This window comes from Pseudophryne corroboree, chromosome 3, assembly GCF_028390025.1.
Source record: "Pseudophryne corroboree isolate aPseCor3 chromosome 3, aPseCor3.hap2, whole genome shotgun sequence".
Classification (NCBI taxonomy): Eukaryota; Metazoa; Chordata; class Amphibia; order Anura; family Myobatrachidae; genus Pseudophryne; species Pseudophryne corroboree.
In genome coordinates this window covers 350,309,714-350,336,716 of record NC_086446.1, presented here as the reverse complement: position 1 = coordinate 350,336,716, position 27,003 = coordinate 350,309,714, and the positions used below count along the sequence as shown (strand labels likewise).

The following is a 27,003-nucleotide window of genomic DNA, read 5'->3' as shown; positions in this document are numbered from 1 at the left end:
CTCTAGGACGTATGAGAAATGAGGAATTACAGACCTCTATACTCCTTGTGCAGACCGTGCATCCACTGTAACTCTGTGTGTGATGCTCTCGTTCCAGTCAGCTACTAAAAGAAGTCAGCAGGGGTAGTAGTATTCAGATGATGTCTACTCCCACAGGCAAGGGGCTCGGCTGTATCTCTATCTGTCCCACTACTCACTGGCTCCAAATCTTTCCATGGTGCGGTCCTGGCAGCCACTCACAATGTAGGTGCGCTATCCAGGCTAGTTACCTCTGCTCCTCTGTGACCAATTGGCACTCGCTTAAAATGGTCACTTGCCTACCACCATATATACAAGTTGTTTCCATCCACACTTTTCTTGAGCAATGTACAGTGCTCGAAGTGTGCCAGTATGTAATGGTATGAAATACCAGCACTTCAAGCACTGAACGTTTCTTTACAGTATATCAGAGGGACCACCCATTCCCCCTGCACACACGGCTCAGCCTCTAGTGTGTCGTGATCACTGCTGGCCACAGTGATCAGGCAGCCCGTGGCACATTCTCCCCTTTCCCCCGCAACTGGCGACTACAGCAATTGAAAGAGCAGTTGTGGCTTCTCTTTCCTGAGTCCCAATCACTATGGCCCGCAACAATCCTCACCTGGTAGCTTTAGGGGCACCATCTCCTGCTGATGCCCACTGTTTAACGTGCGGCAGCCATTCCCCAGTGCTTCCCGGTCCCGCTGACTGATCCAGTCAGCTGCTGCGGCTTTTCAGAGGAAAGGAGACATAGGAGGCAGGCACAACCATCAGCCTTCATGAAAAAGAAGAAAAGGTGGGCTACACTATAACAAATATTGAGTAAATTCGAGTGGGCTAAAAGACCTTGCCCCTCCTCCTAACTGTCCTCTCCTACAGCCTAAACCTGTCTCCACTTCGCACCACAACCTAACCCTAACCGTCTTCACTCCCCCCCCCCCCCCCCTGCAGCCTATCCCTAACCTATGGCTGCCATTCACCAGCTCCTCCCTGTCCCCGCTGACCGATCCCAGTCACCAGCTCCACTGACTGATCCAGCAAGCTACTGCTGCGGCTTTTCGGAGAAGAGGAGACATAGGAGCCAGGCTCAGCCATCATGAAAAAAGAAAAGGTGGGCTGTGCTATGACAAACACCTTGTCCCTCCCCTTACCCTAACCCCCCCACACCCTACTCCTAACAATCCACTCCTGCAGCCCGAGGTGGACTGGCCATAGGACTCACCAGGAAGATTCCTTATAGGCCGACATGTCTGTGGGACTTATCTTGTGTGTTGTCATGTGGCCCCACCCCCCACATAACAGGCAGCTCACCACCGCCCCTGTCTTCAGCCTAACCTGACTGTCTTCCTTTCACGGCGCCTGCCTAACCTTAACAGTCTTCTTTCCTCCCCACAACTGAAGACTAGCCATCCTGCCCCCCGGGTGTAGTAGGAATCCCGACCGCCAGCATACCGACCGCCGGCATACCGACAGCGCGGCGAGCACAAATGAGCCCCTTGCGGGCTCGCTGCGCTCACCACGCTGCGAGCATGGTGGCGTGCTACGAGTGGCACGCTATCTATTCTCCCTCCAGGGGGGGTCGTGGACCCCCAAGAGGGAGAAAAAGCGTCTGTATGCCGGCTGTCGGGATTCCAGCGCCGGTATACTGTGCGCCGGGATCCCGACAGCCGGCAAACTGAAGACCACCCCTGCCCCCCACAGTCTAATCCTAACCTCTTCCCTCTATTCCCACAGCCTAACCCTCCTACAGCCTAACCCTAACCATCCCCAACAGCCTAACAGTCTTCCCCCTTGCAGCCTAACCCTAACAGTCTTCTCTCCCCAGCCTAACCCTGAGTCTTCCCACCCCCCACAGCCCAACTAACCCTCCCGCACCCTAACTCTCTTCCACAGCGTAACCCTGTCTTCTCCACTCTCCCACAGCCTAACCCTCCCCTCCTATAACATAACTCTAACCGTCTCCCCTCCTCCCGCAGCCTAACCATATCAGTCTCACCCCTGCAGCCTAACCCTAATCATCCTGCTCCATGCAGCTTCATCCCGCCCCCTGCAGCTTAATCCTAATCTACCGCATCCTGTCCCTTAACCATCCCCTCCTGCAGCGTAACCTGAACAGTCTTCCCCCCATAGCCTAACCCTAACTGTCCCACCCTCTGCAGCCTATTCCTAACCATCTCCTCCTGCAGTCTTTTTTTTTTTTATAATTTGTTTATTGATCAGCCGAAAATACATAAAATAAAACATATAAGCATCTGAAGAGTACAGATATAGATATTAACACGGAGTAAAAATACAAAACAGATCCTGCATTCTATATAATCTGCAAAGTGGCTGATCTATTTTCTTTTATATAAGTAAGTCAAGGAAAAGAATAAGGAGATCAGAAAAAAGAAAAAGAGGAGGGGGGAAAAAGAAGGTGTGAAAGGGAAATAGAAAGGGGGCGAGAAGAAGGTACGGAGGTGGAGGGTGCTGGGGTAGGGAGCTAGAGCCTTACATAGTACAATAACCGTAAAGTCATGTCGGTACTTCCCAGAAATGATAAAAGAACAACTCTGTTGAACTACAACTGTAAACTTCTAGAAGAATGAGACGGCTGTTCACGCCTGGGAACAGGGTCAAAAAGGTTATGTAGCTGATCTTGGGTATGTGAAGGCATGTTACCTAATACTAGGCCCCACTTTTTAAGAAAATGGGTAATACCGTTCGTGTTAAATACAGTCGCTGTTCGGCGTTCATGGTATATAACTTCTAATACAGCAGATTCCCATTCTTGTATAGTTGGGGCCGTCGGGTGAATCCAGTGGGAAAGTATCAATTGCTTTGCCACAGTTACCATAACCGTCAAGGCCGGAACCATAGGAGAAAGACCAGGAATCCCCAGCCAATCTGAAAAATCAGCAAATAACATTGCTCGGATATTTAACGACAATTTTAAAAGAAACACTTTGTTAAAGTAGGTACAGATTTTGTGCCAAAATTTCTTAATTTTGCAGCAGGACCAGAAGTTATGAGTGAAATTGGCATCTAGCATGGAGCACTTGACACATAGCCCTAACTCTGAAGGGTTAAAATGTTTCCTCTGTGCCGGTGATACATACATTCTATTAATGGTTCTGATATGAATCTCTTGTAGTTTTGCCGGCTTCAGATGTTTAAGAGCATGTTTCGTGTTGTGCAGTATGTGAGTGATGTCTGGGAGATCTGAAACCTCCTTCCTCCAAGCCAAGGAGAGGGGGAGCCATGAGGGAGTGTTTGCGTCGATTAGATCAGCATATAAATATTTGATTCTGAAAGGATGAGAACGGCAAAAAGCTAGAACTTTCAATATTACGTGAGAAGGGGGGGACATACGAACAGGGCCTTTGAGAGCTGTAATATAGTGTCTAAGTTGGAGATACATGAAGAATTGTTTGTGTGGTAAAGAGAATTTAACTTGTAATTGGGAAAAGGAGAGAAACTGTCCTCCAGGGTCAAAGACGTCTTTAATTGCAGAGATGCCTTGCATTTTCCATGTGTAAAACATTTTGTTGTGTAATGACGGGAGGAAGTTAGGGTTCCCCCAAATGGGGAGATAAGGAGTGACACATGGATCCGACTGTAAATTTTTATGAATAGATACCCAGGCCTTATAGGTGTCATAGAATAGGATATTGGACCTAATCTCTCTCGGGATATCTCTCAGGCGGGTGTGTAGGAGTGCTGCCGGAGAATATGGGGAGAAAAGTGCTTCCTCCAGGTGGAGGTTGACATAAGATGTTTGGTTGAGGATCCAATCCGAGGCATATCGGAATAAGGCTGCTCTAGCAAATATTTGGACATTAGGGACACTGAGTCCTCCCCTATGCTTAGGAAGGAATGTGCGGGATTTTGGCATGCGAGGTTTTCCATTTTTCCAAATAAATTTGGAAAAAATTCTGGAGCATGTTAAGGCGTCTGATCTAGGTATTGTTACAGGTAGCATTTGGATTAAATATGCTAATTTTGGGAAGGTCACTGATTTCACCACTACGGTCCTACCCAGTACGGAGAGGGGGAGGTCAATCCAGTTTTCCAATTGGCGCTTTATTTTCTGGATGATTGGCGTAAAATTACAGGTATAAATTTGAGAGGTTTGTGTGGGGATATTGATTCCTAAATATTTTAATGAAACCATGTTAAGTTTGAGACGAGGTGCAAGGTTCGTGAGATCTAATGAAGTCGATTGGGGACCTATAGGGAGCAAGTCGGATTTGTCAACATTCACTCTGTATCCTGCAAATGATCCGAATTTAGCTATAGTATCGAATATGGCTGGGATAGATGTTAGTGGGTCTCGCACAAATAAGAGCATATCGTCAGCGAATAAACTTAATTTATTGTGTACATCGCCTATTACAACTCCTGAGAAGGAACGAAGGTGCCGAAGCGCGATAGCCAGGGGTTCCAGGGCTAGTGCAAATAAGAGGGGGGAAAGTGGGCAACCCTGTCTTGTACCTCTTTGAGTAAGGAAGGAATCGGATAGGAATTTGTTAGCGAAGATTTGAGTGAGGGGTTCGTGATAGAGGGCCTGCAGCGTGGAAATAAAAGTGGGGGGGAAACCAAACCTCCGGAGAGTCTCGAACAAGTGATCCCACGTAACCAAATCAAAGGCCTTTTCGGCATCTAATGAAAGCAGGAAAGCAGGACCATTCACCCGAGAGGACTCCAGGGCCTGCATAATAGTAAGAACTTTTCTAATATTTGTTACTGAATGCCTCCCCCACACAAAGCCAGTTTGATCTTCATGAATAAGCTGTGGGATCATTGTTTTTATCCTATTTGACAAAAGTTTGGTAAATATTTTATAATCTACGTTAAGTAGCGCTATAGGTCTGTATGAGGAAGGCATCAGCAGGTCTCGCCCTGGTTTGGGCAGTACTCTAATGGAGGCTGAATTAAAGTATTGTGGGATCTTGTGAAGGGAGTAAATGGAGTTGTACAGGGATGCTAGGGGGGTGCTAATTCTTGTCTCAAGAATCTTATAGAATTCTGCCGACAATCCGTCAGGGCCTGGGGATTTAAGGTTTTTAAGAGAATGGATGGTATCCTGTACTTCCTGTACGGTGATAGGGGCCACGAGTGAATCTGAGTGTGTGTGACTGAGTTGGGGCAACTCCATCTCCTTCCAAAAGTTTTGTTTAGCCGTAATGTCAATCGGGTCTTGGGAGTACAGATTTTTGTAAAAGGTATGTAGAATGTCAGCTATCTTATTTCCCTGGAAGTGACATTTCCCCTTTTCATCCTTCAAGGCCGTTATGTGGCGTGGGCCAGTATCCGCCCTAAGGAGACTAGACAATAGTTTTCCAGATTTATTGCCAAATCGGAATATGTTATGTCTACCTGCCCCCAGAAATTTGTTAGATATTTGCGTAAGGACTTGATCAAAATGTTGTTTAGCCTTAGTGTAAATTATTTTTCTATCCAATGTAGGGGATGCTTTAAATTCCTGAAAGGAGGAGGTAAGCTTGGATTGAGCAGCACGATATGTGGAGTTCATTTCTTTTTTAAATTTAGCGACAAATGCTATAATCTCTCCCCTCAGCACCGCCTTGGCGGTTTGCCAAAACAGAGCCGGGTTCGATTCATGTGCCGAGTTATTAAGGCAATACGAATCCCAGGCGGCAGTTAACTTATCTTGAAAATGTTGGGATCCCGCCAGACGAGCGGGAAACCTCCACTGAGAGGAGGTGCCTAGCACGTATTTAGTTTGGAGCGTAATGGAGATGGGTGCATGGTCTGAGATTAATATTGGTTCTATGCTAGTGTCTGTGATTTTGTCTGATAGTGTGTCAGAAACGAAAAAGTAATCTAAGCGAGAGAAGGAATTGAAGGTAGCGGAGTAATACGTGTAATCAAGTTCTATAGGGTTATGAAGTCTCCAAATGTCAACCAGACCGAGCTGATTAGACAAATATGTCAGATTAGTCTTTGGAAGAGCATATTTGCAAGAGGAAGTTGTTTTCCTATCTAGTACTACAGACGCAACTAGATTCATGTCGCCTCCTAGAATAATAGGCGTGTCCGTGTAAGGTCGCAATAGGTTGATTAGTTTTACGTAGAATGACCTATCATAGTTAGTGGGGGCATAGATGTTACAAAGAATGTATCTAGATCCCTCCAACGTAATGTCTAAAATGATAAATCTACCTTGTGTGTCGATTTTCTGGCTATGTATCTCATAAGAGATCCCTTTGCGGATGAGGATAGCTACCCCTCTCGCTTTCGATGTGTAAGAAGACGAAGCAACCATCTTCTGGCGAAGCATGGAAAGCTTTAAGTGTTCATCTGGAGTCAGATGCGTCTCCTGTAACAGGATTATATCAGCCTTTACTTTGTTCATGTAAGTAAGTATTCGTCTACGTTTGACAGGGGAATGTATACCTCTTACGTTCCATGAGTAAATTTTTAGATGGTCAGCCATGATCAAAGAAAGGAGGTGGAAAAGGTGTCACAATAATTGAAAGGCCACATTTGTAGTGTACATCATCAATAAGGAACATTTGCAAATACATACGTAATGGTGTCAATAGTACAACTGTAATGGGTGTAATCCTCCGGCTCCCTAGAGGGAAAAAGACAGGGAAGGGGAAAAAGAAAAGATAGACAGAGTAGAGAACATAGAAAAATATCTGAGAAATGAAACGGCGGTGAGGCAAACACATCACAACCATAACATAACTATCTGCAGCAACCGTGGACACTCCCCCGCTACAGGAGTGGGAGATATAAGAACAAACAGTGTGACCTCACCATCCTCTAATTATAGTGGGAGCCTCACTATCCGGAAACCTTATCAGGGGAAGATGTGGGCCTATCAAGAGTTGACTAGAAAATACACCTACAAGTATTACATAGTAAACTCTATGTGAGCAGTCAAATATTCGTAATAGCAAAAGAACATAATATATAAGCCTATAACATAATAATAATAACACAGCCTATATAAACGGGTATAGGCCAGTAGCATGGGAAAATGGAGGAGTGTACCCCCAAGACTATACTAACTCGTGGTAACCAGACAATTGACTCACTCATTGGGTCCTAAAGATCTTAATGAGTTTTGATCTCCTAACTGTCTAATACATGTTACGACATATATTAAAAGAGGACAAGACCCTGGGCTATGAGGTGTTAATCAGAATTTAGCGTCCTGAGCAAGTAATCACTCATTATCGTCCATCGCACTGGATTCCAGGGGAACCATTTCCTCTGATACGAATGCTTTTGCGTCATCCACATTAGTAAAGTCCTTCGGGCCCTGGGATGAGAATATACGTAGGCGGGCCGGATAAAGTAATGCAAACTTCGTGCCCGATTTTATCAGTTGTGAGCAGACAGCAGACATTTCGCGACGGGCTCTGGATACTTCCGCGGAATAGTCTTGGAAAAGGAATATTCTTTGGTCATCCCACTTTAGTGTGCCCCTGGATCTTGCCGCGGACCAAATCAGTTCCTTGTGGCGGAAGTTTAAACACCGAAATATTACCGGACGGGGTCGTGCTTGATTAGATTCCCTCGGTGGTCCCAGACGGTGTGCCCTCTCTATTTCTAAGGAGGATAATTCTTCCGGAATTCCGAGTAGGACGGGCAGATCTGAAAGCAGGAAGTTGAGTAGGTCGGGACCTTTAACGGATTCTCTGAGGCCCACTATCCTCAAATTATTTCGTCTCGAACGGTTTTCGAGATCATCTAGTTTGGACATCATATGCTGCCGAGACGATGACAGGTGTGACACTTGTTGTTTTAGGTCCGCGATCTCCTGAAAGTTAGCTCCTATGCGGTTTTCGTTAATAGAAATTTTTCTCGACATGGTATGTAATTCCGATTTAATATCGGAGACTGCCGACATAAGCTTGTCGGCTTGTGTCTGAAGTAAGGGTTCCACTGTTTCCTTGATAGCCTTCACAATCTCCGCATAGGAGGGGGGAGTGGGGGGTGCTTTTGGTGGCATAGTGTCCAACTCCTCAGATTGTAGTATAGAGATGTCGCAAGGCTCCGGAGGGGAGGGTAGAGCCGGAGAATGAGCAAATCTCTTAGCTCCGCCTCTGAGACGTTGAGGTTGAGGGGCCGACTAGGTAATAAATTTGTCCATAACACATCCAAGGAGCTCAATTACTTACAATCTGACAGGACGGAAGACATTCGGTATCACTCCCCGCAAGAGAGGCATCCACGGTTACCGCTAGGTGGGAGACATTATTCCATATATATCACATCAGGGTGAGGAGATGGATACATAATGTATACACCACTGTGTGCAGGACCATGTGTTAGAGCGTATATAGCTACAAGGGTAGCGACCCGTCCAGCAGCGCCGCTTCAGGCCCAGAGAGACTAATATACTCTTGACTTTGGATGAGATATCGCACAAAACAGGGTGAGTGGGGGGTGTGTGAGGGTGGTATCACACTGTGGTATATGGTGTACGGCTGGCATTGGTTAAAGCTCTACATAAAAGTTGGGAGCAATGCAAATTGCAAACAAAGATAAAATAAAATCTTTTATGAGATGGTAGACTCCGTATAATCTATTTAGGCAGCTCTATTATTAATATAATTGCCCTGGGGAACAGAGGACCTGCAGCATCAGGCAGAGAAAATGAATGGTGTACTTAGCTGACTTTATGAATTTGAGTAGCCAGGAGTTAGGTTAGGTTAGAGGGGATAACGTCCTGTCAGTCAGGTATAATCACCAGATGCTGGGTTTATAATGCCACCTCACACTGCAATACCCAAGATGGCTGCCTCCTCCATATACTCTCAGCTAGAGGGATTCTTCCTTGCGGGTCTTGTTATTCCCAGTCGCCAGAGGAATGACCAGGTAGGTGATAGGTTCAATGCAGGGGGCCCAGATCACCAGCCTGTCTCCACAGGCGGGCTCCGCAGCCCGCGCGCGTTCTCGGCGTCCGGTCTGGACGTCCCCAAAATCGAGGCCCCGGCTTCACTCAGAAGGGAGGGCCGCAATCCGCAGACTCGGACAGAGCCTCGTCCCCGTTCCACGGCACACTCCCCTCGACACTGGAGCTCCGGATGATGATCTGGGGCTCTGATGTTTGTGCTCACCTCTCACGCCGCTGCAGGATGGGAAGGGCGGCCCCGCGGGTCTCTCCGTCTCCTCACCGCCCGGGCGCCAGGCAACAGCAGGGCTTGGACACCGCCCCGGTCCCGTCACAGAGGGGGTCCCAGCGGTCTCGCGACACACGATGGTGAGGGGGGTCCACACGCTCCGACCGCTGTATTCTATCCGGTTCTCCTTTTGCCCACGAAGCCTCCCGACGGGCCTTGGCCGAAAATCCAGCCCGCGGCTCCGGCACCCGGCACAGGCCCCAACCCGCAGAGACCGCAAAAGTGGTCTCCCGGCTCCGCGACCAAGTGCCCGGGTAACCAGAGCACCAGGGGGGATTGCAGGGGTAGGAATGAGGCAGCTGAGAGGATTATAGCAGGGGAATTTGGGTGATTTTAGCGGGAGCTCTGCTTCCCTGCTTCCAACCGTCTCTCCAGCCAGGCCACGCCCCCCCTCTCCTCCTGCAGTCTAATCCTAACCATCTCCCCTCCCTCCAGCAGCCTAACACTCTCCTCCTGCAGCCTAACCCCAAAAAGTCTCCTCTCCCTTGCAGCCTAACCTTAACCGTTTCCCTCCTTTCCTGTAACTTTACTGTCCCATCCCCCTGCAGCCTAACACTAACCATCTTCCCTCCCACAGCCTATCCCTGACAGACTCACCTCCCCCCACAGCCTAACCCTAACAGTCTTCCCTCCCTCCCACAGCCTAACCCTGCTGCAGCCTAACCCTGTTTCTCCTCCCCCCACAGACTAACCCTAAATTCTCCCCCCCCACAGTCTAACCCTAACCTCCAGCAGCCTAACCCTCTCCTCCCACAGCCGAACCCCCAACACTCTCCCCTCCCCTCCCACAGCCAAACCTGAACCATTTCCTCTCCCACTCGCAGCCTAACCCTAACATCCCACCACCCACAGTCTAACCATCCCACCACCCACAGCCTAACCCTTCCCTCATGCAGCCTAACCGTATTCCCTCATATCCCACAGCCTAACCCTCCCCTGCTGCAGCCTAACCCTGTCTAACTTTTGTACCCTAACAGTCCCCCCCCCCACAACCTAGCCCTAACTGGATCTCCACCCCCCTTCCCCTGCAGCCTAACCCTAACTGTCCCCTCAATACCCCGAAGTAAATACTAAATATCTTTACATTTTCCATACCCCCACTTTAAAATTCCTACTTTGACCACTGAAAAGGAAAAAGAAAAAATGCAGGTGTACACTCCAAATACTAAACACTGCTAATCGGAATAACCATAATAAACTCTGCAATACAACAGGGTCAATTTCAGGTTCTTAACATAATTTTGGCTGCACCTGCATTTTTCTTTTTTCTGTGTGGAACTACAAGTTTCAGCATGGTAGCGCCTCTTATTGGAGTACATTTACTAAGGTCTGAGTTTTTTAAAAGTGGAGATGTTGCCCATAGCAACCAATCAGAATCTAGCTGTTATCTTCTAGAAGTAGTTAGATAAATGTTAAATGAAATCTGATTGGTTGCTATGGACAACATCTCCACATCTAAAAAACTCACACCTTAGTAAATATACCCCATTATGTTTAGGATTAGGGTGTGCAGACCAAGTCCCCCCTCCCCCCCCTTCCCCTCATTATATTCTGTAAGGCCTATCACTAGGAGGCTCCTTATGCATATCAGCTTCTGAATGTGGGAAGCTTCCTCACTGGGAAAAGCGGTATCCGGACTCCAGGTCGACAACAAAAAGGTTGACACACCTTAGGTCGACACCAATTGGTTGACACCTTAGGTTGACATGGACAAAAGGTCGACAGGAACAAGGTCGACATGGAAAAAGGTCGACAGGAACAAGGTCGACATGGAAAAAGGTCGACAGTTTTTCATTTTTTTCTCATTTTTTTGAACCTTTTCATACTTAACGATCCACGTGGACTACGATTGGAACGGTAATCTGTGCCGAGCGAAGCGGTAGCGGAGCGAAGGCACCATGCCCGAAGCTCGCGAGCCATGCGAGGGGACGCGGTGCACTAATTGGGGTTCCCGGGCACTCAACGAAGAAAACTACACCAAAAAAACATAAAAAAACTCATGTCGACCTTTTTCCATGTCAACCTTGTTCCTGTCAACCTTTTGTCCATGTCGACATTTTCTCCAACGCCGACCTAAGGCGTGTCGACCAATTGGCGTCGACCTAAGGTGTGTCGACCTTTTTGTTGTTGACCTGGAGTCCCAGACCCAGGAAAAGCAAGCTTGAGTTCCACACAAGAAGTGCTGTTGCAGTCAGCAATATCTGTCACTCCTTGAATTGTGTGGGCAGTTCTCGAATCATCATGAGACCTTTGGATAGTAAGGCAGAAACGAAAGTGAAACTATTATGTCTATAAATGGGACCTGTTTGCTGCAAACTGTCAGTGCCTGAGGGATAGTGCTGGATTAAAAAGTAGACTCCAAATGACTTAAATTCTGCGTATCCACACCATCTAAAGCTGGAGAGTATTGGTCACAGGACTATAAAGTGGTACGTTGGATGTTTTTTTCACTTAATCATTTATGAATACATTCTGCATGTTATGTAACTTATTTGTATTACGGTTTGAGAATATTGTGGTCTCATTTAGTGTAAAAATCAAGACTGACCATTTATTACAGCACTGTCTTAGCAATTGTCACAAATTATGGGCCTGATACAAAGATGGATGCAGTGGTTCTGGGAATTTAGTATCTAACACTTCGCTTGCATACAAGTTCAAATTAATTTTTGTATAAACAGTATTATGCTATTTTACCTTTGTTTTCCCTGCCTGCAAGCCATACTACCCGTAAATATCTGAGAGCCAAGGAGGAGAAGCTGGAGGGGGGAGGGGGTTGGGCACTGAAACACCCCCGTTATAAGTTTGAATCACTTATCGTTCTGGTGCGCATACTAATTAAGGATTACTGTTCATTAAGGATTACTGTTTAACACTGAAAGTGCGGAGTTCTATCACATTTGGACATTTTATTTGACTTTAAAATATGAGTCATTTGAAAGGCAGTCACCTTAGTGGGAGTGTTCTTTCAATATTTTGATTAACATTTGTTTATTAGCATCTTGCGTAATTCAATATTTGTTTATATCTATTCACAATTTCATTATCATCACATTAGTATCTTGAGATTCTAGGTTGTAGTGCTATTAAAACTATATATATATTACACTATTTCTCTAACGTCCTAAGTGGATGCTGGGGACTCCGTAAGGACCATGGGGAATAGCGGCTCCGCAGGAGACTGGGCACATCTAAAGAAAGCTTTAGGACTATCTGGTGTGCACTGGCTCCTCCCCCTATGACCCTCCTCCAAGCCTCAGTTAGATCTTTGTGCCCGAACGAGAAGGGTGCACACTAGGGGCTCTCCTGAGCTTCTTAGTGAAAGTTTTAGTTTAGGTTTTTTATTTTCAGTGAGACCTGCTGGCAACAGGCTCACTGCATCGAGGGACTAAGGGGAGAAGAAGCGAACTCACCTGCGTGCAGAGTGGATTGGGCTTCTTAGGCTACTGGACATTAGCTCCAGAGGGACGATCACAGGCCCAGCCATGGATGGGTCCCAGAGCCGCGCCGCCGTCCCCCTTACAGAGCCAGAAGACAGAAGAGGTCCGGAAAATCGGCGGCAGAAGACATCCTGTCTTCACCAAGGTAGCGCACAGCACTGCAGCTGTGCGCCATTGCTCCTCAGCACACTTCACACTTCGGTCACTGAGGGTGCAGGGCGCTAGGGGGGGGGGGCGCCCTGAGCAGCAATAAAAACACCTTGGCTGGCGAAAATACATCACATATAGCCCCCAGGGCTATATGGATGAATTTTAACCCCTGCCAGAATCCATAAAAAAGCAGGAGAAAAGTCAGCGAAAAAGGGGCGGAGCCTATCTCCTCAGCACACTGGCGCCATTTTCCCTCACAGCTCCGTTGGAGGGAAGCTCCCCTGGCTCTCCCCTGCAGTCACTACACTACAGAAAGGGTTAAAAAAGAGAGGGGGGCACTAATTAGGCGCAGTATTAACAATACAGCAGCTATAAGGGGAAAAACACTTATATAAGGTTATCCCTGTATATATATAGCGCTTTGGTGTGTGCTGGCAAACTCTCCCTCTGTCTCCCCAAAGGGCTAGTGGGGTCCTGTCCTCTATCAGAGCATTCCCTGTGTGTGTGCTGTATGTCGGTACGTTTGTGTCGACATGTATGAGGAGAAAAAAATTATGTGGAGACGGAGCAGATTGCCTGTAATAGTGATGTCACCCCCTAGGGGGTCGACACCTGAGTGGATGAACTGTTGAAAGGAATTACGTGACAGTGTCAGCTCTGTATAAAAGACAGTGGTTGACATGAGACAGCCGGCTACTCAGCTTGTGCCTGTCCAGACGTCTCATAGGCCGTCAGGGGCTCTAAAGCGCCCGTTACCTTAGATGGCAGATATAGACGCCGACACGGATACTGACTCCAGTGTCGACGGTGAAGAGACAAATGTGACTTCCAGTAGGGCCACACGTTACATGATTGAGGCAATGAAAAATGTTTTACACATTTCTGATAATACGAGTACCACAAAAAAGGGGTATTATGTTCGGTGAGGAAAAACTACCTGTAGTTTTCCTGAATCTGAGAAATTAAATGAGGTGTGTGATGATGCGTGGTTTTCCCCCGATAACAACTGATAATTTCTAAAATGTTATTGGCATTATATCCTTTCCCACCAGAGGTTGGGGTGCGTTGGGAAACACCCCCTAGGGTGGATAAAGCGCTCACACGCTTGTAAGGGCTCTACCCTCTCCTGAGATGGCCGCCCTTAAGGATCCTGCTGATAGAAAGCAGGAGGGTATCCTAAAATGTATTTACACACATACTGGTGTTATACTGCGACCAGCAATCGCCTCAGCCTGGATGTGCAGTGCTTGGTTGGCGTGGTCGGATTCCCTGACTGAAAATATTGATACCCTAGATAGGGACAGTATATTTTTGCCTATAGAGCATTTAAAAGATGCATTTCTATATATGCGTGATGCACAGCGGAATATTTGCCGACTGGCATCAAGTCTAAGTGCGTTGTCCATTTCTACCAGTAGAGGGTTATGGACACGTCAGTGGTCAGGTGATGCGTATTCCAAACGGCATTTGGAAGTATTGCCTTAATAAGGGGAGGAGTTATTTGGGGTCGGTCTTTCAGACCTGGTGGCCACGGCAACAGCTGGGAAATCCACGTTTGTACCCCAGGTCGCCTCTCAACATGAGAAGACGCCGTATTATCAGGCGCAGTCTTTTCGTGGACAAGCGGGCAAAATGTTCCTCATTTCTGCCCCGTGACAGAGGGAGAGGAAAAAGGCTGCAGAAATCAGCCAGTTCCCAGGTACAGAAACCCTCTCCCGCCTCTGCCAAGCCCTCAGTATGACGCTGGGGCTTTACAAGCAGAATCAGGCACGGTGGGAGGCCCGTCTCAATGAATTTCAGCGCGCAGTGGGCTCACTCGCAAGTAGACCCCTGGATCCTTCAGGTGATATCTCAGGGGTACAAATTAGAATTCGAGACGTCTCCCCCTCGCCGTTTTCCTAAAGTCGGCTTTACCGATGTCTCCTTCTGACAGGGAGACAGTTTTGGAAGCCATTCACAAGCTGTATTCCCAGCAGGTGATAATCAAGGTACCCCTCCTGCAACAGGGAACGGGGTATTATTCCACACTGTTGTGGTGCCGAAGCCGGACGGCTCGGTGAGACCGATTCTAAATCTAAAATCTTTGAACACTTACATACAGAGGTTCAAATTCAAGATTGAGTCACTCAGAGCAGTGATTGCGAACCTGGAAGAAGGGGACTACATGATGTCTCGGGACATCAAGGATGCTTACCTTCATGTCAAAATTTACCCTTCTCACCAAGGGTACCTCAGGTTTATGGTACAGAACTGTCACTATCAGTTCAGACGCTGCCGTATGGATGGTCCACGGCACCCCGGGTCTTTACCAAGGTAATGGCCGAAATGATGATATTCCTTCGAAGGAAGGGAATTTTAGTTATCCCTTACTTGGACGATTCCCTGATAAGGGTAAGATCCAGGGAACAGTTGGAGGTCGGTGTAGCACTATCTCAGGTAGTGTTGCGGCAGCACGATTGGATTCTCAATATTCCAAAATCGCAGCTGGTTCCGACGACTTGTCTTCTGTTCCTAGGGATGATCCTGGACACAGTCCAGAAAAAGGTGTTTCTCCCGGAGGGGAAAGCCAGGGAGTTATCCGAGCTAGTCAGGAACCTCCTAAAACCGAGCCAAGTCTCAGTGCATCAATGCACAAGGGTTCTGGGTAAAATGGTGGCTTCCTACGAAGCAATCCCATTCGGCAGATTCCACGCAAGAACTTTCCAGTGGGACCTGCTGGACAAATGGTCCGGGTCGCATCTTCAGATGCATCAGCGGATAACCCTGTCACCAAGGACAAGGGTGTCCCTCCTGTGGTGGTTGCAGAGTGCTCATCTTCTAGAGGGCCGCAGATTCGGCATTCAGGACTGGGTCCTGGTGACCACGGATGCCAGCCTGCGAGGCTGGGGAGCAGTCACACAGGGAAGGAATATCCAGGGCTTATGGTCAAGCCTGGAGACATCACTTCACATAAATATCCTGAAGCTAAGGGCCATTTACAATGCTCTAAGCTTAGCAAGACCTCTGCTTCAAGGTCAGCCGGTGTTGATCCAGTCGGACAACATCACGGCAGTCACCCACGTAAACAGACAGGGTGGCACAAGAAGCAGGAGGGCAATGGCAGAAGCTGCAAGGATTCTTCGCTGGGCGGAAAATCATGTGATAGCACTGTCAGCAGTATTCATTCCGGGAGTGGACAACTGGGAAGCAGACTTCCTCAGCACGACCTCCACCCGGGAGAGTGGGGACTTCACCCAGAAGTCTTCCACATGATTATAAACCGTTGGGAAAAACTCGTCAGGTATTGCGCCAGGTCAAGGGACCCTCAGGCAATAGCTGTAGACGCTCTGGTAACACTGTGGGTGTACCAGTCAGTGTATGTGTTCCCTCCTCTGCCTCTCATACCCAAGGTACTGAGATTGATAAGATGGAGAGGAGTAAGCACTATATTCGTGGCTCCGGATTGGCCAAGAAGGACTTGGTAACCGGAACTTCAAGAGATGCTCACGGAGGATCCGTGGCCTCTACCTCTAAGAAGGGACCTGCTCCAACAAGGACCCTGTCTGTTCCAAGACTTACCGCGGCTGCGTTTGACGGCATGGCGGTTGAACGCCGGATCCTGAAGGAAAAAAGGCATTCCGGATGAAGTCATCCCTATCCTGATCAAAGCCAGGAAGGATGTAACCGCAAAACATTATCACCGCATTTGGCGAAAATATGTTGCGTGGTGCGAGGCCAGTAAGGCCCGACGGAGGAAATTCAACTGGGTCGATTCCTACATTTCCTGCAAACAGGAGTGTCTATGGGCCTGAAATTGGGGTCCATTAAGGTTCAAATTTCGGCCCTGTCAATTTTCTTCCAAAAAGAACTAGCTTCAGTCCCTGAAGTTCAGACGTTTGTAAAAGGGGTACTGCATATACAGCCTCCTTTTGTGCCTCCAGTGGCACTTTGGGATCTCAATGTAGTTTTTTGGGTTCCAAAAGTCACATTGGTTTGAACCACTTAAATCTGTGGACTTAAAATATCTCACATGGAAAGTGGTCATGCTGTTGGCCCTGGCCTGGGCCAGGCGCGTGTCAGAATTGGCGGCTTTATCCTGTAAAAGCCCTTATCTGATTTTCCATTCGGACAGGGCGGAATTGAGGACTCGTCCTCAGTTTCTCCCTAAGGTGGTTTCAGCGTTTCACCTGAACCAACCTATTGTGGTGCCTGCGGCTACTAGGGACTTGGAGGACTCCAAGTTGCTAGACGTTGTCAGGGCCCTGAAAATATATGTTTCCAGGACGGCTGGAGTCAGAAAATCTGACTCGCTGTTTATCCTGTATGCACCCAACAAGCTGGGTGCTCCTGCTTCTAAGCAGACTATTGCTCGTTGGATTTGTAGTACAATTCAGCTTGCACATTCTGTGGCAGGCCTGCCACAGCCAAAAATCTGTAAATGCCCACTCCACAAGGAAGGTGGGCTCATCTTGGGCGGCTGCCCGAGGGGTCTCGGCTTTACAACTTTGCCGAGCAGCTACTTGGTCAGGAGCAAATACGTTTGTAAAATTCTACAAAATTGATACCCTGGCTGAGGAGGACCTGGAGTTCTCTCAATTGGTGCTGCAGAGTCATCCGCACTCTCCCGCCCGTTTGGGAGCTTTGGTATAATCCCCATGGTCCTTACGGAGTCCCCAGCATCCACTTAGGACGTTAGAGAAAATAAGAATTTACTTACCGATAATTCTATTTCTCGTAGTCCGTAGTGGATGCTGGGCGCCCATCCCAAGTGCGGATTGTCTGCAATACTGGTACATAGTTATTGTTACCAAAAAATCGGGTTATTGCTGTAGTGAGCCATCTTTTCTAGAGGCTCCTCTGTTATCATGCTGTTAACTGGGTTCAGATCACAAGTTGTACGGTGTGATTGGTGTGGCTGGTATGAGTCTTACCCGGGATTCAAAATCCTTCCTTATTGTGTACGCTCGTCCGGGCACAGTATCCTAACTGAGGCTTGGAGGAGGGTCATAGGGGGAGGAGCCAGTGCACACCAGATAGTCCTAAAGCTTTCTTTAGATGTGCCCAGTCTCCTGCGGAGCCGCTATTCCCCATGGTCCTTACGGAGTCCCCAGCATCCACTACGGACTACGAGAAATAGAATTATCGGTAAGTAAATTCTTATTTTTTGTACTTATTATGAATGCCTGTTTGCTTGGGTCTATTACAGTCTATGGTGTGCGTGTGCGTGTGCACACACGCGTTATAGACATGGGTACACTAGCAGCGCCATCCATAATCGCGGGATGGTTGAGCATTGCTACATCTGTAATTAACTCATCTCACCACTATCTCTCTCTCTCTCTATATATATATATATATATATATATATATATATATATATGGCAAATAAAGGAATTTTATCTTTGCATTTGCTAAGTCTGCCTGAGTGCCACCAACGCTTACTCCATATACTTGTCTCATCGCTGACCTGGAGGGCACCGCAGCAAAGGAACCTTTCCATATACAGTGGGAGTGCCGGTATGATTTTGGAATTATATATATATATATATAGACACACACACACACACACACACACACACACACACACACACACACACACACTTGAACGAGGGCCAACAATGTTTGAACATGTTCCACTTTTGTCAAATTTAGCTTTTTAATAGGATACAGAAAAATCTGTTATATTAAGGCAAAATATTAATATGTTCTAGCACTGAACTGTTTAGCCAGTTTGATAACAATACTCCGCTGTAGTAAAAACGTCCCATAATACTCATCTTCCTCATACACATACACCAAAGCCCAGCCTGTTTCCGTGACATGATGTTATCACCGTACACCTGATGTTGGGACAGTAAGGGGAAGTAGAGCTCAACTTGTTCTGGCCTGCTGGGAAATTAGAATAAAATACACAACATTACACACGAGAGGTTTTGTTACCTTACTTACTGAATTATCCTCGTATATTTGATTTTTATCATTTTTACCTGAAAAAAATAATGCAAAAATCCGCCATCTGACACCTTTTAAGAGCATCCAGTACTTTCCTTATGCCCACTTACAGCCTTCTATATGATTCTGCTAAAAAAAAATGGTGACATTTTTGGGGTCCAGGAAGGTCTCCCCACTTTTTCATGCACTTCTCCCGGGTCGCATCTTGTAGAAAATTTGCATCAATCGCACAGCAAATACTGCAAATAGGCATTTCTAATTGGATCTTGCATTTCTTGTGTATGTGCATTTGTGTGAAGTCTGCTCGTTTCATGAAACAAACTTGTATTTACAGACTTGCACCTGTTTGGATAGAGCCCTCAGACTCATTCACATACAGATGTGTGTCCTCATACATCCAACCGCAGCAAGGTCCTGTGCATTTATGCTACCATTGGCTGTCTTTTTTTTACCGAAAATGCATCTAAGCCACAATACAATGTGACTAGGACACACAAGGAGACTGTGCTGATTAATGTGATATATAACACTTGTATATTGTGTGTTGCAGAGTCTGTATATGGAGCAGAACAGAACTTGCATTGTAGCACTTCGTATACAGATTCAGAGACTCAGCGGCAGACTCGTATTAAGGGGGTAATTCCAAGTTGATCGCAGCAGGATTTTTGATAGCAACTAGGAAAAACCATGTGCACTGCAGGGGAGGCAGATATAACATGTGCAGAAAGAGTTAGATTTGGGTGGGTAAATACTAGAGATGAGCGGGTTCGGTTTCTCTGAATCCGAACCCGCCAGAACTTCATGTTTTTTTTCACGGGTCCGAGCGACTCGGATCTTCCCGCCTTGCTCGGTTAACCCGAGCGCGCCCGAACGTCATCATGACGCTGTCGGATTCTCGCGAGGCTCGGATTCTATCGCGAGACTCGGATTCTATATAAGGAGCCGCGCGTCGCCGCCATTTTCACACGTGCATTGAGATTGATAGGGAGAGGACGTGGCTGGCGTCCTCTCCATTTAGATTATAAGAGACTGAGAGAGATTTACTGGAGCTGACTAGGAGGAGTACTGTTACTGTAGAAGTGTAGAGACTGAGTGGAGAGAGTTTACTAGTGAGGACAGTGCAGTTTACTTTATAATCCGTTCTCTGCCTGAAAAAAGCGATACACAGCACACAGTGACTCAGTCACATACCATATCTGACTGTGTGCACTGCTCAGGCTCAGGCCAGTGTGCTGCATCATCTATATATAATATTATATATATCTGTCTGACTGCTCAGCTCACACAGCTTATAATTGTGGGGGAGACTGGGGAGCACTACTGCAGTGCCAGTTATAGGTTATAGCAGGAGCCAGGAGTACATAATATATTATATAGTGAGTGACCACCAGACACACAGTGCAGTTTATTTAATATATCCGTTCTCTGCCTGAAAAAAGCGATACACACAGTGACTCAGTCAGTCACATACCATATCTGTGTGCACTGCTCAGGCTCAGGCCAGTGTGCTGCATCATCTATTATCTATATATAATATTATATATATCTGTCTGACTGCTCAGCTCACACAGCTTATAATTGTGGGGGAGACTGGGGAGCACTACTGCAGTGCCAGTTATAGGTTATAGCAGGAGCCAGGAGTACATAATATATTATATAGTGAGTGACCACCAGACACACAGTGCAGTTTATTTAATATATCCGTTCTCTGCCTGAAAAAAGCGATACACACAGTGACTCAGTCAGTCACATACCATATCTGTGTGCACTGCTCAGGCTCAGGCCAGTGTGCTGCATCATCTATATATATTATATATCTGTCTGACTGCTCAGCTCACACAGCTTATAATTGTGGGGGAGACTGGGGAGCACTACTGCAGTGCCAGTTATAGGTTATAGCAGGAGCCCGGAGTACATATTATATTAAAATTAAACAGTGCACACTTTTGCTGCAGGAGTGCCACTGCCAGTGTGACTGACCAGTGACCTGACCACACTGACCACCAGTATAGTTAGTAGTATACTTATATTGTGATTGCCTGAAAAAGTTAAACACTCGTCGTGTGACTTCACTTGTGTGTTTTTTTTTTTTTTATTCTATAAAAATAAAACTCATTCTGCTGACAGACAGTGTCCAGCAGGTCCGTCATTATATAATATATAATATATACCTGTCCGGCTGCAGTAGTGATATATATATATTTTTTATATCATTTATCATCCAGTCGCAGCAGACACAGTACGGTAGTTCACGGCTGTGGCTACCTCTGTGTCTCTGCACTCGGCAGGCAGTCCGTCCATAATTGTAATACCACCTAACCGTGGATTTTTTTCATTCTTCTTTATACATACATAGTTACATAGACATCTTCTCTTTATCAACCAGTCTATATTAGCTGCAGACACAGTACAGTACGGTAGTTCACGGCTGTGGCTACCTCTGTGTCTGCACTCGGCAGGCAGTCCGTCCATAATTGTATACCACCTAACCGTGGTTTTTTTTCATTCTTCTTTATACATACATAGTTACATAGACATCTTCTCTTTATCAACCAGTCTATATTAGCTGCAGACACAGTACAGTACGGTAGTTCACGGCTGTGGCTACCTCTGTGTCTGCACTCGGCAGGCAGTCCGTCCATAATTGTATACCACCTAACCGTGGATTTTTTTCAGTCTTCTTTATACATACATAGTTACATAGACATCTTCTCTTTATCAACCAGTCTATATTAGCTGCAGACACAGTACAGTACGGTAGTTCACGGCTGTGGCTACCTCTGTGTCTGCAGTCGGCAGGCAGTCCATAATTGTATACTAGTATCCATCTCCATTGTTTACCTGAGGTGCCTTTTAGTTGTGCCTATTAAAATATGGAGAACAAAAATGTTGAGGTTCCAAAATTAGGGAAAGATCAAGATCCACTTCCACCTCGTGCTGAAGCTGCTGCCACTAGTCATGGCCGAGACGATGAAATGCCAGCAACGTCGTCTGCCAAGGCCGATGCCCAATGTCATAGTACAGAGCATGTCAAATTCAAAACACCAAATATCAGAAAAAAAAGGACTCCAAAACCTAAAATAAAATTGTCGGAGGAGAAGCGTAAACTTGCCAATATGCCATTTACCACACGGAGTGGCAAGGAACGGCTGAGGCCCTGGCCTATGTTCATGGCTAGTGGTTCAGCTTCACATGAGGATGGAAGCACTCAGCCTCTCGCTAGAAAAATGAAAAGACTCAAGCTGGCAAAAGCAGCACAGCAAAGAACTGTGCATTCTTCGAAATCCCAAATCCACAAGGAGAGTCCAATTGTGTCGGTTGCGATGCCTGACCTTCCCAACACTGGACGTGAAGAGCATGCGCCTTCCACCATTTGCACGCCCCCTGCAAGTGCTGGAAGGAGCACCCGCAGTCCAGTTCCTGATAGTCAGATTGAAGATGTCAGTGTTGAAGTACACCAGGATGAGGAGGATATGGGTGTTGCTGGCGCTGGGGAGGAAATTGACCAGGAGGATTCTGATGGTGAGGTGGTTTGTTTAAGTCAGGCACCCGGGGAGACACCTGTTGTCCGTGGGAGGAATATGGCCGTTGACATGCCAGGTGAAAATACCAAAAAAATCAGCTCTTCGGTGTGGAGGTATTTCACCAGAAATGCGGACAACAGGTGTCAAGCCGTGTGTTCCCTTTGTCAAGCTGTAATAAGTAGGGGTAAGGACGTTAACCACCTCGGAACATCCTCCCTTATACGTCACCTGCAGCGCATTCATAATAAGTCAGTGACAAGTTCAAAAACTTTGGGTGACAGCGGAAGCAGTCCACTGACCAGTAAATCCCTTCCTCTTGTAACCAAGCTCACGCAAACCACCCCACCAACTCCCTCAGTGTCAATTTCCTCCTTCCCCAGGAATGCCAATAGTCCTGCAGGCCATGTCACTGGCAATTCTGACGAGTCCTCTCCTGCCTGGGATTCCTCCGATGCATCCTTGCGTGTAACGCCTACTGCTGCTGGCGCTGCTGTTGTTGCCGCTGGGAGTCGATGGTCATCCCAGAGGGGAAGTCGTAAGCCCACTTGTACTACTTCCAGTAAGCAATTGACTGTTCAACAGTCCTTTGCGAGGAAGATGAAATATCACAGCAGTCATCCTACTGCAAAGCGGATAACTGAGGCCTTGACAACTATGTTGGTGTTAGACGTGCGTCCGGTATCCGCCGTTAGTTCACAGGGAACTAGACAATTTATTGAGGCAGTGTGCCCCCGTTACCAAATACCATCTAGGTTCCACTTCTCTAGGCAGGCGATACCGAGAATGTACACGGACGTCAGAAAAAGACTCACCAGTGTCCTAAAAAATGCAGTTGTACCCAATGTCCACTTAACCACGGACATGTGGACAAGTGGAGCAGGGCAGGGTCAGGACTATATGACTGTGACAGCCCACTGGGTAGATGTATGGACTCCCGCCGCAAGAACAGCAGCGGCGGCACCAGTAGCAGCATCTCGCAAACGCCAACTCTTTCCTAGGCAGGCTACGCTTTGTATCACCGCTTTCCAGAATACGCACACAGCTGAAAACCTCTTACGGCAACTGAGGAAGATCATCGCGGAATGGCTTACCCCAATTGGACTCTCCTGTGGATTTGTGGCATCGGACAACGCCAGCAATATTGTGTGTGCATTAAATATGGGCAAATTCCAGCACGTCCCATGTTTTGCACATACCTTGAATTTGGTGGTGCAGAATTTTTTAAAAAACGACAGGGGCGTGCAAGAGATGCTGTCGGTGGCCAGAAGAATTGCGGGACACTTTCGGCGTACAGGCACCACGTACAGAAGACTGGAGCACCACCAAAAACTACTGAACCTGCCCTGCCATCATCTGAAGCAAGAAGTGGTAACGAGGTGGAATTCAACCCTCTATATGCTTCAGAGGTTGGAGGAGCAGCAAAAGGCCATTCAAGCCTATACAATTGAGCACGATATAGGAGGTGGAATGCACCTGTCTCAAGTGCAGTGGAGAATGATTTCAACGTTGTGCAAGGTTCTGATGCCCTTTGAACTTGCCACACGTGAAGTCAGTTCAGACACTGCCAGCCTGAGTCAGGTCATTCCCCTCATCAGGCTTTTGCAGAAGAAGCTGGAGGCATTGAAGAAGGAGCTAAAAGGGAGCGATTCCGCTAGGCATGTGGGACTTGTGGATGCAGCCCTTAATTCGCTTAACAAGGATTCACGGGTGGTCAATCTGTTGAAATCAGAGCACTACATTTTGGCCACCGTGCTCGATCCTAGATTTAAAGCCTACCTTGGATCTCTCTTTCCGGCAGACACAAGTCTGCTGGGGTTGAAAGACCTGCTGGTGACAAAATTGTCAAGTCAAGCGGAACGCGACCTGTCAACATCTCCTCCTTCACATTCTCCCGCAACTGGGGGTGCGAGGAAAAGGCTCAGAATTCCGAGCCCACCCGCTGGCGGTGATGCAGGGCAGTCTGGAGCGACTGCTGATGCTGACATCTGGTCCGGACTGAAGGACCTGACAACGATTACGGACATGTCGTCTACTGTCACTGCATATGATTCTCTCAACATTGATAGAATGGTGGAGGATTATATGAGTGACCGCATCCAAGTAGGCACGTCACACAGTCCGTACTTATACTGGCAGGAAAAAGAGGCAATTTGGAGGCCCTTGCACAAACTGGCTTTATTCTACCTAAGTTGCCCTCCCACAAGTGTGTACTCCGAAAGAGTGTTTAGTGCCGCCGCTCACCTTGTCAGCAATCGGCGTACGAGGTTACATCCAGAAAATGTGGAGAAGATGATGTTCATTAAAATGAATTATAATCAATTCCTCCGCGGAGACATTGACCAGCAGCAATTGCCTCCACAAAGTACACAGGGAGCTGAGATGGTGGATTCCAGTGGGGACGAATTGATAATCTGTGAGGAGGGGGATGTACACGGTGATATATCGGAGGGTGAAGATGAGGTGGACATCTTGCCTCTGTAGAGCCAGTTTGTGCAAGGAGAGATTAATTGCTTCTTTTTTGGGGGGGGTCCAAACCAACCCGTCATATCAGTCACAGTCGTGTGGCAGACCCTGTCACTGAAATGATGGGTTGGTTAAAGTGTGCATGTCCTGTTTTGTTTATACAACATAAGGGTGGGTGGGAGGGCCCAAGGACAATTCCATCTAGCACCTCTTTTTTCTTTTCTTTTTCTTTGCATCATGTGCTGATTGGGGAGGGTTTTTTGGAAGGGACATCCTGCGTGACACTGCAGTGCCACTCCTAGATGGGCCCGGTGTTTGTGTCGGCCACTAGGGTCGCTAATCTTACTCACACAGTCAGCTACCTCATTGCGCCTCTTTTTTTCTTTGCGTCATGTGCTGTTTGGGGAGGGTTTTTTGGAAGGGACATCCTGCGTGACACTGCAGTGCCACTCCTAGATGGGCCCGGTGTTTGTGTCGGCCACTAGGGTCGCTAATCTTACTCACACAGCTACCTCATTGCGCCTCTTTTTTTCTTTGCGTCATGTGCTGTTTGGGGAGGGTTTTTTGGAAGGGACATCCTGCGTGACACTGCAGTGCCACTCCTAGATGGGCCCGGTGTTTGTGTCGGCCACTAGGGTCGCTAATCTTACTCACACAGCTACCTCATTGCGCCTCTTTTTTTCTTTGCGTCATGTGCTGTTTGGGGAGGGTTTTTTGGAAGGGCCATCCTGCGTGACACTGCAGTGCCACTCCTAGATGGGCCCGGTGTTTGTGTCGGCCACTAGGGTCGCTAATCTTACTCACACAGCTACCTCATTGCGCCTCTTTTTTTCTTTGCGTCATGTGCTGTTTGGGGAGGGTTTTTTGGAAGGGACATCCTGCGTGACACTGCAGTGCCACTCCTAGATGGGCCCGGTGTTTGTGTCGGCCACTAGGGTCGCTTATCTTACTCACACAGCGACCTCGGTGCAAATTTTAGGACTAAAAATAATATTGTGAGGTGTGAGGTATTCAGAATAGACTGAAAATGAGTGTAAATTATGGTTTTTGAGGTTAATAATACTTTGGGATCAAAATGACCCCCAAATTCTATGATTTAAGCTGTTTTTTAGTGTTTTTTGAAAAAAACACCCGAATCCAAAACACACCCGAATCCGACAAAAAAAATTCGGTGAGGTTTTGCCAAAACGCGTTCGAACCCAAAACACGGCCGCGGAACCGAACCCTAAACCAAAACACAAAACCCGAAAAATTTCAGGCGCTCATCTCTAGTAAATACTGGCTGCTTTATTTTTACACTGCAAATTAGATTGCAGATTTAATACACCCCACCCAAATCTAACTCTCTCTGCACATGTTATATCTGCCTCCCCTGCAGTGCACATGGTTTTGCCCAATTGCTAACAAAAATCCTGCTGCGATCAACTTGGAATTACCCCCTAAGCCTGGTGAAGTGATAAAGTGGAAGGTGATAACGCACCAGCCAATCAGCTCCTAACACCCATGTTACAGGCTGGGTTTGAAAAATGACAGTTAGGAGCTGACTGGTTGGTGCATTATCACCTTCCACTTTACCACTTCACCAGGCATAATAAATCTGCCCCCCAGTCGCACACATACACAAGTGTCATGTATGAAATTAATAAGCTCAGTCTCCTTTTTTCACTTCCAGTTGTTTTATATATGGAAATAAGCACATATGCACATTTTGAGCGAGAAAGACACCCAGTGCGTTAGAGTCATTGAGGACTGGCAAACTGAGAGGGGCTGTTTGGCACGACCCAGGCCACATATCTGTTGATATTTTTGCAACTGTAAACATCATTTTAATATATTTTTCAGTACTAACTAACACTAACATTTTCTTGTGCTTCCACAATGAAAACAGTATATTCAGGTAATTTGTTTGCCCAGCATCATTTGAATTAGGCGTTGTCCACTGACAAGTCATACATAAGAATGTTTATCTGTGTGACGTTGCAGATACTGAAGGATGAGAGATATCAGAATATAGCAGGAAGCAGTGCTGCCATGGACTCTGCAGAAGTCAGCCAGCCGAATGGTGCACACAAGGATGAGGAGGTACTGGTTTATAAGTTAATCATATTTTTATATGCAGAACATGCTACTTTCTTGTTGATAATCAGTGCTTTAACAGAGAGCTCCGTAGCTCTCTCTGCATAGTGCATACAGGAAGAGAAAGTCCGGAGCGAGCTGTTAGCTGCTCATTCTCAACCACAGCAGCTCCCTCCTTCTTAGTGCTGCCGGTCTGCTCTAAGCTCCTGGCTGGTACTGTATGCATTAATGTGTAACTGTAGGTAAGTTTGTGCATGT

General features: G+C 47.0%; 1 protein-coding gene and 1 long non-coding RNA gene across 6 annotated transcripts in view; one reads left to right on the top strand and one right to left on the bottom strand.

Annotated features, from left to right (window-relative positions):
• Positions 1-11,438: 11,438 nt before the first annotated feature.
• Positions 11,439-27,003, top strand: part of LOC135055547 (nuclear factor 7, brain-like) — a 69,165-nt gene continuing 53,600 nt past the window's right edge. For 2 of the 5 annotated variants that reach the window (XM_063959741.1, XM_063959738.1), the window contains exons 1-2: positions 11,439-11,590; positions 26,653-26,751. In XM_063959741.1, coding sequence (XP_063815811.1) covers positions 26,701-26,751 — 51 coding nt within the window. In that variant the 5' untranslated portion in view covers positions 11,439-11,590; positions 26,653-26,700. Of the gene's footprint in view, positions 11,591-18,121; positions 18,248-26,652; positions 26,752-27,003 lie in introns of those variants that run through there. The other 3 variants (XM_063959740.1, XM_063959739.1, XM_063959736.1) reach the window with 3 other exon arrangements.
• The window catches only part of LOC135055548 (uncharacterized), an 83,627-nt gene continuing 74,991 nt past the window's right edge, over positions 18,368-27,003 (bottom strand). The window contains exon 2 of the long non-coding RNA XR_010243773.1: positions 18,368-18,619. This is a non-coding gene — a long non-coding RNA (uncharacterized LOC135055548). The remainder of the gene's footprint in view (positions 18,620-27,003) is intronic.